Here is a 15341-nt window from a genome sequence, read left to right as displayed (position 1 = left end):
GGTGAGGATATATCAAAATAAGCTTACGGGGAAGTGGGCTAGCCCACTTCCCGGCTAGAATCTTATCTAGATAAGATTCTAGCAGGGTAGGAACGGTCTAAGAGATTGCGTGTCCATAGTTAAAAGTTAATTTTAAATATTTAAATAAAACGCATGGTGAAAGGAAAAGAGTGAGGCGAGATGATTTACTAGATAAATCTCGCAAGATATATTCCTAATATATCCTATAATCTCAGTCAAACAAAATTCTTAAGTAAATGAAGTTCAAACACAATATAATCAATTTATCATAGCATTTATTAAATAGTTTGTTTGGGAGGTTACGGGGGAGGCTTCCGAACGAAGCGCGCATCACGTCGCCGAAAGAGACTTTACGTGATAAAGTGTAGTGTGATTGTGTGTGTGAATGTGTAAATAATATACCTATCTTAATATATATATTTCTTGTGTGCGTGTGTATGTGACTGAACTCCTCCTAAACGACTGGACCAATTTTGATGAAATTTTTTGTGTGTGTTCGTGGAGATTCGAGAATGGTTTAGATTTACAGTTTGGTCTACTGGAAAATGTTTTTTCAATTAATTTCTTATTTATAAGGAGTTGTTGATTTTGGAATGTTTTACATTAGATCCGGCGGACGGCGCTATCATCGCATTCAATATTATTCTATTTCAATTTTAGTTTGTCCTGACAGATGGTGCTACGATTAATTTGAAAAAAAAATTGTTATTCAATTCATGTGCTGATTAAAATATTAAATAAATAACACATAGGCTACAATTTTAACCGACTTTCAAAATGGGGGAGGTGTTATGTTCGTTTTCTTATATTCAACGATTACTCCGCCGTTTGTTAACCGATTTTCAAAATTTTTCTTTTGGTATATAGGCTATCATCCCAATTTGGTATTATATTCAGAAAAGTGGTGATCTGATGAAGGATCCATAAGTAATCGAGGGAACTCCTCAAAACTTATAGGGAAACATATGGTGACTTCGGTTTCGTGAGAAGTATTCTAAGCATATGCTACCAACAAGTAAGATTTTGCACCGAGATATACCTGGTATACCGTGGTTCGGAAGGTGCTGAGAGAATTCCTGATTCTTTATAGATACAAGTTTGGGAGTTTCGGCGTTGTTTTAAGAACAGAAAGCATATGCTACTATGCAAATTACATTCATCATCATCATCATCATCATCATCACTACCATATTATACCATTTCATAGTCTTTTAGATCGAGACTCGAGTTTGTCAAGCGATAATTAAAAAAAATCTATATCTACCTAATATTATAAACCTGAAGAGTATGTTTGCTTTAACGCGTCAATCTCAGAAACTACAGGTCCGATTTAAAAACTTATCTCAGTGTTAGATAGATCATTTATCGAGTAAGACTCATCATTTATCGAGAAGGTTATATTATATTATTACTCTAAGACTAATACGACAGAAGAAACTTAGGAAAATGTGGGAAAAACGGGGGAAATATTTTTTATGGGAAAATGTAGCTACGGATTCTGTAAAATTTCTAATTTACGCGGGCGAAGCCGCGCGGGACATCTAGTATTAGGATAAAATTGTTCGGCGTGCATCTGTTGTATGATTGCCATAACACAAGTTTTTACTTAGCATGGGATTAGACGACGTGATGTACGCTACCTAGCTTTATACTATTGTTTATTATTGTATGCTTAATAAAGAAGTTGAATTTGAATTTAATCGATATTAAAAAAAATATCAATATCGGTCTCGATATATCGCGAAAAAAATATCGATATATCGGTCAAATTTTTCGACCAATTTGCTTCTTTTTAAATTAATTTATAGTCCGTCAAAAAAGTGAAGAAATTTAAAAGTGGCAACATCGTAGTGTCATCCCTTTTTAACCCCCGACAAAAAAGAGGGGTGTTATAAGTTTGACTGTCTGTCTGTGTGTGTATCTGTCCGTGGCATCGTAGCATCCAAACGGATGGACCGATTTTGATCTATTTTTTTTTTTTGTTTGAAAGCTGACATGATCGAGAGTGTTCTTAGCTATAATTCATCATCATCAGCCTGCTCAGTGCTGGACAATCAGGGTTTATCTGGTTCATGAAAGGTCGTTAGCAACTTGTAGTCGTTTGATGGGTTTTATATTTCATTCTAGTTCGTGACATTTGTGAATAATAATAATAATAATAATAATAATAATAATAATAATATACGTATACACATATTAATGGAAAGTTGACCTGGTGCTGCAGCATTACCTGGTAATCAATAGGATATTCAACTCCTCGCCAACTTAGAGTAGAGGTTTCGTGTTTGGGTTCATTTTAATTGCGACAACCAGTAAGAAGTAGATATACAGTAAATATTTACATGCTGCTGCTGCATCATCACCTGGATTCTATAGGAACCGAGCTTCGTATGAACCCAAAGTGGAGGTTTCATGTTTGGGCTCATATTACGGCCTCATCGAAAAGGACATTGATAGATGCTAATCATGAGAATATGATTATGTTGATAGGAATTATTCTGCACTATAACCAACACACGTTTAAAAAGTATGAAATAAAATAAAATTAAGAAATTTAAAAAAACCCCCGCCAAACAACTTTAAAAAGTAATGAAATAATATTTACTGCCTTTAAGTTCAAATAATTCCTAACTTGTGTAAAGTAATATTTTAGTCCATAATTTGTTGTCAAGGTGTGTCGGGGGGCCGCTAATGTAGATGTTTGATTTGAGATTTCACATAACATTTCACAGCGAACCGAATGGAGATAATCAGCGACTTGGCGGTTGTAGATTGTAGTTTACTTGGCGGTCCCCCGACACACCGTGACAACAAATTATGGACTAAAATATTACTTTACACAAGTAAAGCGCTTATTCCACTTGTCCTAGTCCTAGCTAGGATACTAAGAAATTTAGTCAAGTGGAATAACATTTAGAAAGGTAGGATCCTAAATCGGAAAAAAATGTGGCTCCTGAATGACTAAATCAGTGTTGCCAGATGGTTTCAACCTTTTATCTGTAGTGGGAACTGCTAAATCTGTACTTATTAAAGTCAATTTATATTATTTTATAAGATCTGGAATCCATTCGTAGGTAATTTCTTAAGTCTGCTGGTTCCAAGTAGTTACAGAAAGTTCATAATTCATAATTTTACGTTGAGCAAAAATTCTTTCAACCATATTTTTCGCCTTTTATTTATTTTTATTTTCATTGAGCCAACAGCTAAGCCTATGAGAAGACCAAGTTTTTGTTGCTTTGATAGAACTGGAGCCGTTAAGAAGACGTCTGACCAAAATGACAACTGATTTTGTCACTAAATTAGGACAAGTGGAATAAGAAGCAAACTAATTAGTCTCCTATGTAAGATCCTAGCTAGGACTTCTAAATAGGACAAGTGGAATAAGCGCTTTAAGAATTATTTGAACTTAAAGGCAGTAAATATTATTTCATTACTTTTTAAAGTTGTTTGGCGGGGGTTTTTTTTTAATTTCTTTATTTATTTCTAAAGTTGTTGTTCCATTTGACTAAATTTAGACATCTAAATGATTTAGTAACTAAATTTAGTCAAGTGGAATAACATTTAGAAAGCTAGGATCCTAATTAGTGTACTAAATCGGAAAAAGTGTGGCTTCTGACTGACTAAATCAGTGTTGCCAGATGGTTTCAACCTTTTATCTATAGTGAGAACTGCCAAATCTGTATTTAAGTCAATATATATTATGTTATACGATCTGGAATCCATTCGTTTATAATTCACAAATTTTCGTGGAACAAAAATTATTTCAACCATCTTTTTCGCCTTTTATTTATTTTGATTTTCATTGAGCCAACAGCTAAGCCTATGAGAAGACCAATTTTTTGTTGCTTTGACAGAACTGGACCCATTAAGAAGACGTTTGGCCAAAATCGCAGCAGAAAATATCGTTTTTGATACAATTTCGATATTGGATATTTGATATCGATATATCGTAACAAAATATATCGCCCAAAAATATCGATATATCAAATTGAAAATATCGATATATCGATATTTATTCGACAAGCCTAGCCTAGGAGCCATTCAAAGAGAATGTCATATACTAGGTACGTAACAAGAGATCGGACTTAAAAGAAAAAAAATAATATTTTTTTTTTTTTTAAATTGACACTAAAGTTAAAATTTTTAAGTGCAAAACCTTCCACTCTAAACATACCAAAAATTAAAAAAAAAAAAGAAATGAGCTCAAATAAATGTTTTATTTCAATTAAAAATATTGTACATAGCTAAATAAACACAAAACAATAAAACAGATTTAATCCACAAGGTTTAGGCAACAAATCCGTCCGCTGCTTACGCTCCGATTCCGATCCAGTGGACGCGCATCTTTATACATACACACATAAGTATTATTACTTTGTTTTGTTACAACCTGTACATACGACAGCTGAAATCTATCGCGTGGGCTCAGGCCAGCTGTATACCACCTCACTTGATCAGAGGATTTTCCCTTAGTGGCCGCACCTCTCATAATCCCATACCTTGCTTCTCCTCCTCCTTAAATCTCCTTAAGTTGTTAAGGAGAGAGTTGTTAATTGCCTGCAGACTAAAATGTTGCAAACTAGTACAGGGACCTAAAAATCTGAAATTAATGAAAAGTTTTTCATTTACTACATTTCCATACATAAATTATTATAGTTAATGACCTTAACGTGCAATTAATTACTACTATAAATCAATAGACACATTTCAACATTTTCGAAATTAACTGCATACATATTGATACATTATAATATTTTCCATGAAATAATAATCTATCTATTTCATATTATTATGTATTTCTATTCTTTTAGATCAATTAACATAATATTATTGTCCATATATGATAGAAATGTAAACACTAAAATACTATCTAAAATATACAGATATATTATATATACAAACTTTAAATATAAAACTATAAAAAGAAAAACTTGCCCAAGTCGTCCCCATCTGGCAGAGTGCCCAGCAAGCTGACAGCATTGATACGTTGGATGGCAATTGCTATCCGCTGCGCCAGGTAGCTCCCAGCTCTGGGGTCTCGGGTGGCTTCAACAAGCTTCTTAGATATTTCTCTAAAAAGCTTATGTGCCCCCGGACCCCATGCGCCTAGAGTTTCCACCCCAAACGGTTCAAATATAAGATCTCCGCTGAGGTTCTCATATTTGCGCCGCTTGAGGTTCTCTGCTTGGTTTGCGGCTGCGCCCGCACAGCTCGAGGTGCTCTGAATATGGGACGAGGCGAGTGTGTCGACACAAGTAGCGTCCCACACAAGGGCCCGACCCACATTCCAGGGCACCAGGGTCATTCCATCGGGTCTCTTGCCATCGTCGCGCGCCAAACCGGAGGGCTCCAGTATCGCTGGCACGCCGGCAGTGACAAGAGCCCGACGAATGAGGTCATTCAGGTTGTGATGCCGTGAAAAGCGTCCGGCACTTCACGAGCAGCACAACCCGTGGTGACCATAGCTGTCAACGCGCGCGCCGCAAACACACTGATGGGGGACGACATGGGGGACACCAAGACGCAGGGCAGTGGCAAGTTCCAGTTAAGTTAAGTCCAGCAATGTTCCTGTGTTTTTAGATGGCAGTGCCTGCAGCCAAGCTCCCGACTCCCACCTCTCCATGGCCAAAAGTCGAGCCCGTTCTACGGCGCTGGTAGACGTGTTAAACAGTTTATTACGCACCAGTTCGCAGATGGGCTCGTCCCAGAGCCTTTGGGAAGATGTGTTCTTGGGAACCTCGCTGCCGGCACTAGCAATGTCCCAGGCATCCTTGGCCTCGTCCGCAAAGGGAATGACGAATGGGCAAGATGAGGGCTCTAAGATTTTGGCTATTACTGCGCGATTTGCGTGGACCGAGGACAAGAACGCCGGTAAAGCTGTGTCCGATGTTTTTCGTATTCCCAGGCCACCGAACCTTACTGGTAGTGTAGCTTGGGTCCAGGAACGTAAATTATTATACAAATATGCAAATAATCACTATGACATACTTTGTATTAGAACACGGTATGACATAGTTATGTTTTGCTTCAATTTATCAATTTACGATTATATTTACATTTTACAATGGCTTACCTTTTGTTTTTCAATAATTAATCCACTAATTTACAATTTTTGAAAGAGTTGCTACAAAATAATTTTCAATAACTGAAAATCGAACTTTGAGTTTTAAACTTCTTCTTCGTCTTTTTTATCAACCAATCACAGTCGATCTTGCTTAAAAATTGCACAGATTATCCAACTTAATTTAGTTGCTACGTTTAAATTTGGAACCCAATTTTTTTTTGTTCGAAAGTTTCACGAGCCATTATTAAAAAAGAACACGAAGAAGAGCAGTGAGATTTGTGCTATTTACTAACGAAATTATATAAATTGCACAAGACAGCTTAAAAATTAATTATGATAAATCATGAATATTGATAGTGAAAAAATGCTTGTTGTAAATTCAAGTGCAAATTTGTCGCAAGAAAGCCAAAGTTTCGCGGAAACCTGCAATGTGTTAGACGGTGCGTTCGTTGTTTATAATTGTTTACACTCTTAATACGTAGGTAGCGTTTTTCAACTTTATTGCAGTGCTTACTGTGTAAATACTAGACTCTAGAGGTACTCTGATCTATAACTCGGGCGAATTAACCACCTGGTTCGATTGACGTTTCTCATATTATGTACTAGGTACTGAGTGAAAAAAAGTGTACTAATAAAAAAGAAGAAAAAAGTGTTGTTTATTTTTAGGGTTCCGTACCCAAAGGGTAAAAACGGGACTTTATTATATTTATCCGCACGAATGGGCCGGCTCGACCGGAGAAATACCATAGGCTCACAGAAAACCGGCGTGAAACAGCGCTTGCGCTGTGTTTCGCCGAGTGAGTGAGTTTACCGGAGGCCCAATCCCCTACCCTTTTCCCTTCCCTACCCTCTCCTATTGCCTTCCCCAAACCTCCTCTATTCCCTTCCCTACCCTCCCCTATTACCCTATTCCCTCTTAAAAGGCCGGCAATGCACCTGCAGCTCTTTTGCTGCTGCTGCAAGTGTCCATGGACGACGGTAGTTGCTTTCCATCAGGTGACCTGTTTGCTCTTTTGCCCCCTTATTTCATTTTAAAAAAAATCCTTAAGTGTGATAATGTGCTATTATGCTATGATTCATATTTTAACAAAATGTGGTCATATTTTTTCACTATTTCTTGCAATATCTCCAAGTCTTTTGTAGTTATAATATTATGCTTTTTTTCATATTATATTGTTCTGTATTCACTATTCACTAGCAATCCACATGGACTTCAGTTTACAGCGCACGGTGGTTCCCGTACATCATCATCATCATATCAACCTATAGTCGTTCACTGCTGGACATAGGCCTCTCTCAATGGGCGTTTTCACACTGCGACGATAACGACACGACACGATAGACGATACCACAGAATAGATAAGGGCCACCGCACAAGTCGCACCGCACCGCACAATTTCAAGTTGTGCAAGAGCAAGCAATGTCACTATCAGTAACACTGCGTTGTAAAAAGAGACATGTGATACATGACAGCCGAACTCTTTTTTTGACGTCCAGTCGGCACGTATCGGCATGTTGACAGTTTAATCTCTTAGAATTTATGTTCAATCATGCTTGAGTAAGTGTGTACGTACACATATTTTTACACACAGAGCCCATACACGGCCCCGAATTACATAATAAAAAAAAATATTAGTATGGATAATGGATATGGATTATTATCACCTTTTATCTGGATTTTTTCATTAAAATTTATCTGGATAATATCCAAGTTTAAAATGCAAGGTATGATCAATGATGTTTTCCTAATTCTAATCTGTCACTTAGTATTGAATGCACCCAAAATATTTTCCTTTGCTTTCGCCTTCGTTCTATTAGTACCAAAATAAAAGCGTGCTTTTTACGCATTTTAACACGCACGTTGCTAGGCTAGCAACACCGTTACCAACTAAATCTAAAAGTCTGCGGCTAGCAGTGTACACGATGAAGTTGTCCAATTAAATTGTGACACTACGCAATTTAGTTTGTACGATAGTCGGCCAACTTGAAATTGTATAATATGTGCGGTGGCCCTTAGGTATCTATTCTGTGGTGCGGTGGCCCTTAGGTATCTATTCTGTGGTATCGTCTATCGTGTCGTGTCGTTATCGTCGCAGTGTGAAGTGAGAGTAAGGGGGTGAAAATGCGTAAATTTGTTAAAATTAAGTTGGTTCCAAAAATTCATAATAGATGGCGCCGTGCGTCTCCTATATCGCGCTGACGCTTGCTCAAACATCTTTCTATAAGAGGTGGTATCATCTTACATTTGAGTTTCGATTTTTTTCGATTGTTATTTCTTTTTAAGTTATTAAAATATAACTCAGAACTTTATCTATGCAGTGACGTAACCTTAAACCTATCAATGATAAATAGTTTATGGGTAAAGTTGTGTAATTGGGGGGCTAAATAAGATTCAAAATTTGGCATAAAATATAAAGTTTACTTAATTTAAAAAAATGAAATAATTAGTGCACCTGCACAGCTGTTTTGATGTAAGGGGTACCAGGATTTTTTATACAAGCTTTTGACACCAATTTTACGCGACATCACGCGCTATAAACTGAAGTCCACGCGGACGAAGTCGCAGGCAACAGCTAGTTTAGTATATATGGGGTTTCGGGGGCGATAAATCGATCTAGCTAGGAATCCATTTTTAGAAAATGTCATTTTATGCGTGTTTTATCGAATACCGAGCAAAGCTCAGTCATATTTGACTAATATGACCGAGCTGCTAGTTGTCCATTAAATATAGAGTAACTTTCATTAAAAATAAGCTGAAGCTTGAACTCGTAGATCAAAACACTTCAAATATGTGGCGCCATCCCCATTTAAAGAATGTAATACACCCAATAGGTCCAATAAATCTTACTAGAAACAAAATTTTGTTTTGTAGTTGGCAATATTAGTAAAAAAATTTAATAAAGTAGTTACTTAACGATTTAATATAAACTTCCATCATCCATGGGCATTAAGATTGCAATCGGAAAATGTTGCTTAGTATATAGGGGGTTTCGGGGGATAATCGATAAACTGAAAAATATGACTCTTCCTGACATCTATTGGCAAATAATAATACTATTTTGTTGGCAACTAATTGTTTTAACGACCAGCAGATGGCGTTATTAAGTAACACGAAGTCAATGAGTGTTTGCTATACCGAGCAAAGCTCGGTCATCCAGGTTCTATTAATAAAAATTGAAAAAAAATTCGACTTGAATATCCAACTTTGAAGGCACATAACAAAAAATTTAAATGCTATCAAGCTGAAATTTTGGGACCACTTTTTTACCGTGATTTCCTTATTTTATTAACAAAATTCGCTAATCTTTGACCTTGTCATCATCCCTATTGCGCGAGACAGACAGATAGAGATACTTTCGCATTTAAAATCTTAGTATGGATCTTCTTATTATATTGTTACGTGCTAGGGTTCGAAGGAATTTGAGAGAAAGACCTGCTGACTCTCTTGAAGACTTTATTCACTAAGTCTAGGTCACACAAGCACACACTAGGCCCAAACACTAATCACTAGGTCCAATCACTAAGCACTATCACTGCCCTAGATCGTAGCGAAGTCGCAGGTTTCACTGGTTCACTCACTGTTGTTTTCACTCCGAAGTCGCCTTGATGATAGCTCGAATCGAACTAAATTATCGGTCCGACTGTCTGCGACTATTTATACAGGCCGGATCGAATATCAGAATTCTCCAGAATATCCCAGAATAAACCCGAAATGCGTAAACAAGTATGGGATATTTCTAGAAAATACTCGTAGGTACACCTTACGCCATCTAGTATCGAGTAGGCGATTTATGTTGTCTGTGTTCCGTCGGTAAGTTTCGCTGGTTTGTCGCTAGATGGCACTACGTGTCCGTATACCGTGTATCGTAACAATGTCTTCTTAAACTTAAAATTAATAAAAATACTTTTCCAGGTCTAGAAAATTTGGCAAATGTCTGCCGAACATGTGCAAATGTAACAGAGTTTGTTATACCCATATTCGTCGGTGAGGGTCTACACAATAACTTGGCACAAAAAATTCAGCAACATCTTCCAATAAAGGTAAACCAAGCAATTCTCTTTGTATTTTAAAAACAAACATTTTAACCTACGAATAATAAAAACTAAGGAAAAGTAACTCCGTCAAAAAACATGCTCTACATTCTACAATACTTGTCGAAAACATTTCAATAAAAATGCTATCGAGCTGTTACTTTGGGAACACTTATTTTTCACCGTGATTTATTTATTTTCTTAACAAAATTCGCTAATCTTTGACCTTGTCATCATCCCTATTATCTTGCGTGAAAACGTGTATTTGTGAAGTTTTGCGTATGACTGACAATCAGTCGGAATGACTGTGTAATGCGAAATTTATTCCAACATTCACCAACAGTCAAACGAAAGTCATGATTGAAGGAATAGACTGAACAGGGCATGACCGTCTAATGGACGCCATACATTTGCAATATTTAGGTCATAAAGTTAATATACCTAGGTATAATAACTTTATGATTTAGGTGGCCTTGAGCGGTATTAGGCTGACGTTACATGACAGTTAGAAAGGAACCAAATTTTAGAACGGTAATAGTATGGGAGTTATGTTTCCTTAGTTTTTATTATTCGTAGATTTTAACAGATAAAAATTAAGTTGTTTATCAAACAATAATAAAATGTTACGTTATGTTGTTCCAGATATCAGAGGATGATGTTCTGCCGCACGTGGTCTGCTACCAGTGTGCCAGCACTATCCTCGCCTGGCACGACCTTGTGGAGTGTTGCCTCCAGGCTGACGTGACGCTGCAGCAGCGAATATCTTCACTTACTGTGCGTATTTGCATACGAGTCCTACCATCACTCATTGTCATTATTGTGCACAATTAATAAAATTCTTATCACTTTTTACAGAATGAAACAGAGCTGAAAAAAAATTCAAACCAAAGATTAGAGGATAATGAAGAAAGTTCTGCCAAAAAGTAAGTAGATACATATTACCCTTCATTCCATTGGCTGACTCATAATGTATGGAGTTGTGGATAGTTTGTATTTACAATTTCAGAGGGGAGGATAAACTTTTAAGCCTAGTATATGACATTCTTCGTGAGTACCTACAGCTTATGGAATTAGACGAAAATAATATTATGGATTTGGATTACGTATGCCAGGTCTGCACCCAAAAACCTGCAGCTAAAACAATAGACAACTTGGTGAAACACCTCCAGTTGTTTCATAGCACAGAACTCTGCAACTCGGAGTCTATTCACAACTTCATCAGGAACAATATAACTTTTGAAGAATCTTTAAGCACGGAAGACCGAGACGACCGTGAGAGTGATACAGACAAAGGAATCAACAAAGAGGCCGGCACCGACTTGCCGGCATACTTCTGCCCCTACTGCGACAGCGCCTTCTCCACTCCCACTAGGTTGATACATCACATCAACAGACACATAGATATATCGACGGAGAACGTGCTGACATGCTGCGGGGAAAGCTTCGACAAAAAATCCTTTGCGCTCCACCTGCAGCTCAGGCACGTAGCGCGTGTCGTCGCGGGCCCGTACGTGTGCCGGAGCTGCTCCCACAGCGCGCGCACCGAGCACGACCTGCAGGCGCACGTGGCCGCCGAGCACCGCGCGCAGCCCGCCGCCCGCCCCGAGCCGCGCCGCCGCCGCTCGCACGCGCCCGCCACCTGCCCCCGGTGCCGAAAGACTTTCTCCAACAAACACAACATGCTGGTGCATCTGAGGTCGCACAACGCGAGCGAGCCGTTCGCGTGCGACAGATGCGACAGGCGCTACAGGACCCGGAGTGGCCTGAGTGAGCACCGCCGGATCGTCCACGAGGGCGTGATGCGGCACGTGTGCGCGACGTGCGGCGAAGCCTTCCCCACGCGCGGCGCGCGCGACGTGCACGCCCGCCTGCACTCCGGCGCGCGCCCCTTCGCCTGCGACTACTGCGGCAAGGCCTACCGCGCCAAGAACACCCTGGACCGCCACATCGAGGCCCACCTGGACGTCCGGAAGTACCCGTGCCTCGTTTGCGACAAGAGATTCCGCCGGAGCTCCCATCTCGCCCGCCACGCCCGCGTCCACGACAGAGACGCCCAGTAACCGGGGCTCGTTTGTTCCAGGTGCGCGCCCCGTCCCGGCTCCGAGCCGGCGCTGAGCGAGACGGCCGGGGAGCGCGCCGATCACGACGACGACGACGATGAGCCCCTGGCGAGCGTGGCGGGAAAAAAGGCCGCCGAGCTGTACGGAAACTTCTACGGCGCCCTCGTAAACTTTCGGGACCATCTCGCTACCGAGCACGAGGGGAGCTCCCCTGACTCCGGCGACTCCGACGGGAGTGGGAGCGACGAGGCGGTCGGCGACGAGCACGAGGACCTCACCCGGGGCGGCGCGAGAGGAAGGGGACCGAGCGCCGAGACCGACCTCGAGCTCGCCCGCGTGCAGACGAGGGTCGACGGACGGGCGTACTACGCATGCGGGACGTGCGGCAAGCACCTCAGCTCGGCGCAGACCTACCTGTTCCACCGGCGCATCCACACGGACGAGCGGCCGTGCGTGTGCCACGTCTGCGGCAAGCAGTTCCGTACGCCCAACGGCCTGCGCCGCCACCTCGCCGAGACCCACGAGCGCCGCCGGTTCCACGCGTGCGCGCTGTGCCACAGGACCTTCGCCAACTCCCAGAACCTCCGTGCGCACACGCGCATTCACACCGGCGAGAAGCCGTTCGTGTGCGCGCAATGCGGGAAGCGCTTCACGCAGAGTGGCTCCCTTCACGCGCACGCGCGCGGCCACAGCACGCTGCACCCGTACCGCTGCGCCGAGTGCGGAGCGCAGTTCAAGCTGCGCGCCGGCCTCGCACGCCACGCGCTGCGGCACACGGGCGAGCGGCCGCACGCTTGCGACGCGTGCGCGCGCGCCTTCCGCCACCGCCACGAGCTCGCAGCGCATGCGCTCACGCACACCGACGCCCGCCCGCACGCCTGTCGCCTCTGCGGCTCCGCCTTCCGCCAGCGCAAGGCGCTGCGCCACCACTGCAGGCGCGTCCACGAGACCGACGCCGCCGACGCGCCCGGTCTAGTCTACGACCACGTCGGCCCGTATGAGTGATGTCGACGCGAATCCTTTGAACGACCTCGCATACGAGAGACTCGAATATCCTCCTGGACCCTAGCTTAGCGTCGGTCGTTAACCCGCCCTTGTCCTCTTTCAGTGCGAACGTAAAAGACGAGATCGGGGACGAAAGTCGATCGAGCGACCCCGCGCAGCGACAGCCGGCCGGCGAGTCGAGGAAGCCGACTACGCACCCGAGTGACGGAAAAGAATACGTGGAGTGCACTCTGTGCGACAAAAATGTCCCGGCCGCGTCCTGGCGCCGCCACCGGCGGTCCCACCGAGGCGCGCGGCCGCACAGCTGCCACGTGTGCGGGCTGGGGTTCGCCGACCGCGGGAACCTCGCGCGCCACGCGGCGGAGCGCCACCGCCGCCTGCGCCCGCACGCCTGCGCCCTCTGCGACCGGACGTTCGCGCGCAAGTCGCACCTGCGGGACCACGCGGCGTCGCACTCGGCCGCACGCGACCACGTGTGCGACGTGTGCGGCCGCGCCTCCAAGTCCGCCGCCGCGCTGCGCATGCACAAGAAGATGCACGACGACACGCTCGGGTTTCACTGCGCGTTCTGCGACTCTCGATTCAGGAGGAAGAGCCAGCTCGTGGCGCACGCGTCCGTGCACACCGGGGAGAGGGCCCACGCGTGCGCCTGCGGCCGGACCTTCCGTCTGCGCAGTCAGCTCAACGCGCACGCCCGCACGCACGACGACAGGCGACCGCGGGGAGACATAACGGGCCCCGATCCGACCAGCTGTGATATCGAAGCTGCTATTTTGCAGGTCCGACGATAAGCGGGACGATGTCGCGAGGCCGATCTACCGGCTCGAACCCGCCCAGGCGGCGGCCCCCCCTCCGGTGCCCCCGCGGACCTGCACCTACTGCCGGGCGGAGTGCCCCGAGCCCCAACTCAAGGAGCATCTGATATCGACGCACTCGGAGCTACTGTTCCGTTGCGACGAGTGCGACAGCTACGTCGACCGCCAGGACTTCGTCGAGCACATGTCGCAGCACGCCGTCGAGTACGCCGCCGACGCCGCGGGGCCGCTCGATGACGCGGGGGAGACCCGCCCAGCCGACGTGCCCGGGGACCCCGGGGGACGGGGGGGCGACCGCACGGGAGACGGGGTCGAAAATGAGGACGGAGAAGCGACGGGACAGGAGAGAGACGGGGGCGCCTCGGTGAACGAAGACGACTTCTCGGACCGCAGCGACGCGGAGTACTTCGGCGAGCTGCCCGACTCCGTGTTCGAGGCCATCGAGGACTCGCAGGACACGCACGCGGCCGACGACGGCGACCGCCTCTCGCGGACCGACGCCGCGACCCCCACCGTCCCCGTGGCGCCGCTCGCGGGACCCCCCGTCGACGGGAGGAAAACGAAAAAGGAGCGGGCGTGCCCCGTCTGCTCGAAGGTGTACACCGCCAGCTCCAGCTACTTCTACCACCTGAAACACGCGCACGGCGCCGGCCAGCAGCACGAGTGCGACGTCTGCGGGAGGAGGTTCAGCGCCAAGCCGACGCTGGCGCAGCACCTGCTCATCCATGCGGCGGAGCGGCCGTACGCGTGCGCGCAGTGCGGCAAGACGTTCCGCGCGCGCGCCGCTCTCTACGTGCACGAGCAGACGCACGGCGGGCGCAGGACGCACGCGTGCGGGGAGTGCGGGCGCTCGTTCCGCTGGCGCGCGCACCTCGAGCGGCACCGGCGGCGGCACGAGGGCGGGCGCGAGCACGCGTGCGACGTCTGCGGGCGGACATTCAACGTGCGCGCTGACCTGCTGCGGCACGCGCGCACGCACGCGGCGGCCGCGCTGCCGTGCCCGCACTGCGAGCTGCGGTTCGCGCAGCCCCGCTACCTGCGCGCGCACCTCAACAACAAGCACGCCGCCGAGGGAGGAGTCGTGAAATGAAATACATTGCTTTTCAGTAATAAATCTTTTTATTTCAATTAACTGACGACGGTTGGCTCGACACGAGTTAAATAAATATATAAATAAAATAAAAACAACATAAGGATAATTTAAACAATAAATCATCACTAACATAATCCGTCTCAGCAAGCCTTTCCGTAGGGGTAACACTTTGAAAACACTTTACATGTCCTATGTGCGTAGTGTTTTCGAATTTGGTAGCGTGGTCTGGAGTCCCAGTTCTGACGTCCACG

At 44.8% G+C, this 15341-nt stretch overlaps 1 protein-coding gene across 3 annotated transcripts; it reads left to right on the top strand.

The window, feature by feature from the left end:
- The first annotated feature begins 6357 nt into the window (after positions 1-6357).
- LOC121726307 (zinc finger protein 771-like) lies at positions 6358-15101 on the top strand. 3 transcript variants are annotated; one of them, XM_042113608.1, is made up of 5 exons: positions 6358-6525; positions 9999-10126; positions 10760-10891; positions 10973-11040; positions 13962-15101. In XM_042113608.1, exons 1-5 carry the CDS (start codon positions 6429-6431, stop codon positions 15085-15087), a joined length of 1551 nt encoding a protein of 516 aa, XP_041969542.1. In that variant the 5' UTR covers positions 6358-6428; the 3' UTR covers positions 15088-15101. The 3 variants fall into 3 exon arrangements, with proteins under 3 accessions (XP_041969542.1, XP_041969544.1, XP_041969543.1); XM_042113610.1 differs by lacking the exon at positions 13962-15101 and adding an exon at positions 12198-13285; XM_042113609.1 differs by lacking the exon at positions 13962-15101 and adding an exon at positions 11124-12251.
- Positions 15102-15341: the final 240 nt, after the last annotated feature.

Source organism: Aricia agestis, chromosome 4, assembly GCF_905147365.1.
Source record: "Aricia agestis chromosome 4, ilAriAges1.1, whole genome shotgun sequence".
Taxonomy (NCBI): Eukaryota; Metazoa; Arthropoda; class Insecta; order Lepidoptera; family Lycaenidae; genus Aricia; species Aricia agestis.
The sequence above is the reverse complement of the archived record's forward strand: the minus strand, read 5'-3'. Positions and strand labels throughout refer to the sequence as shown.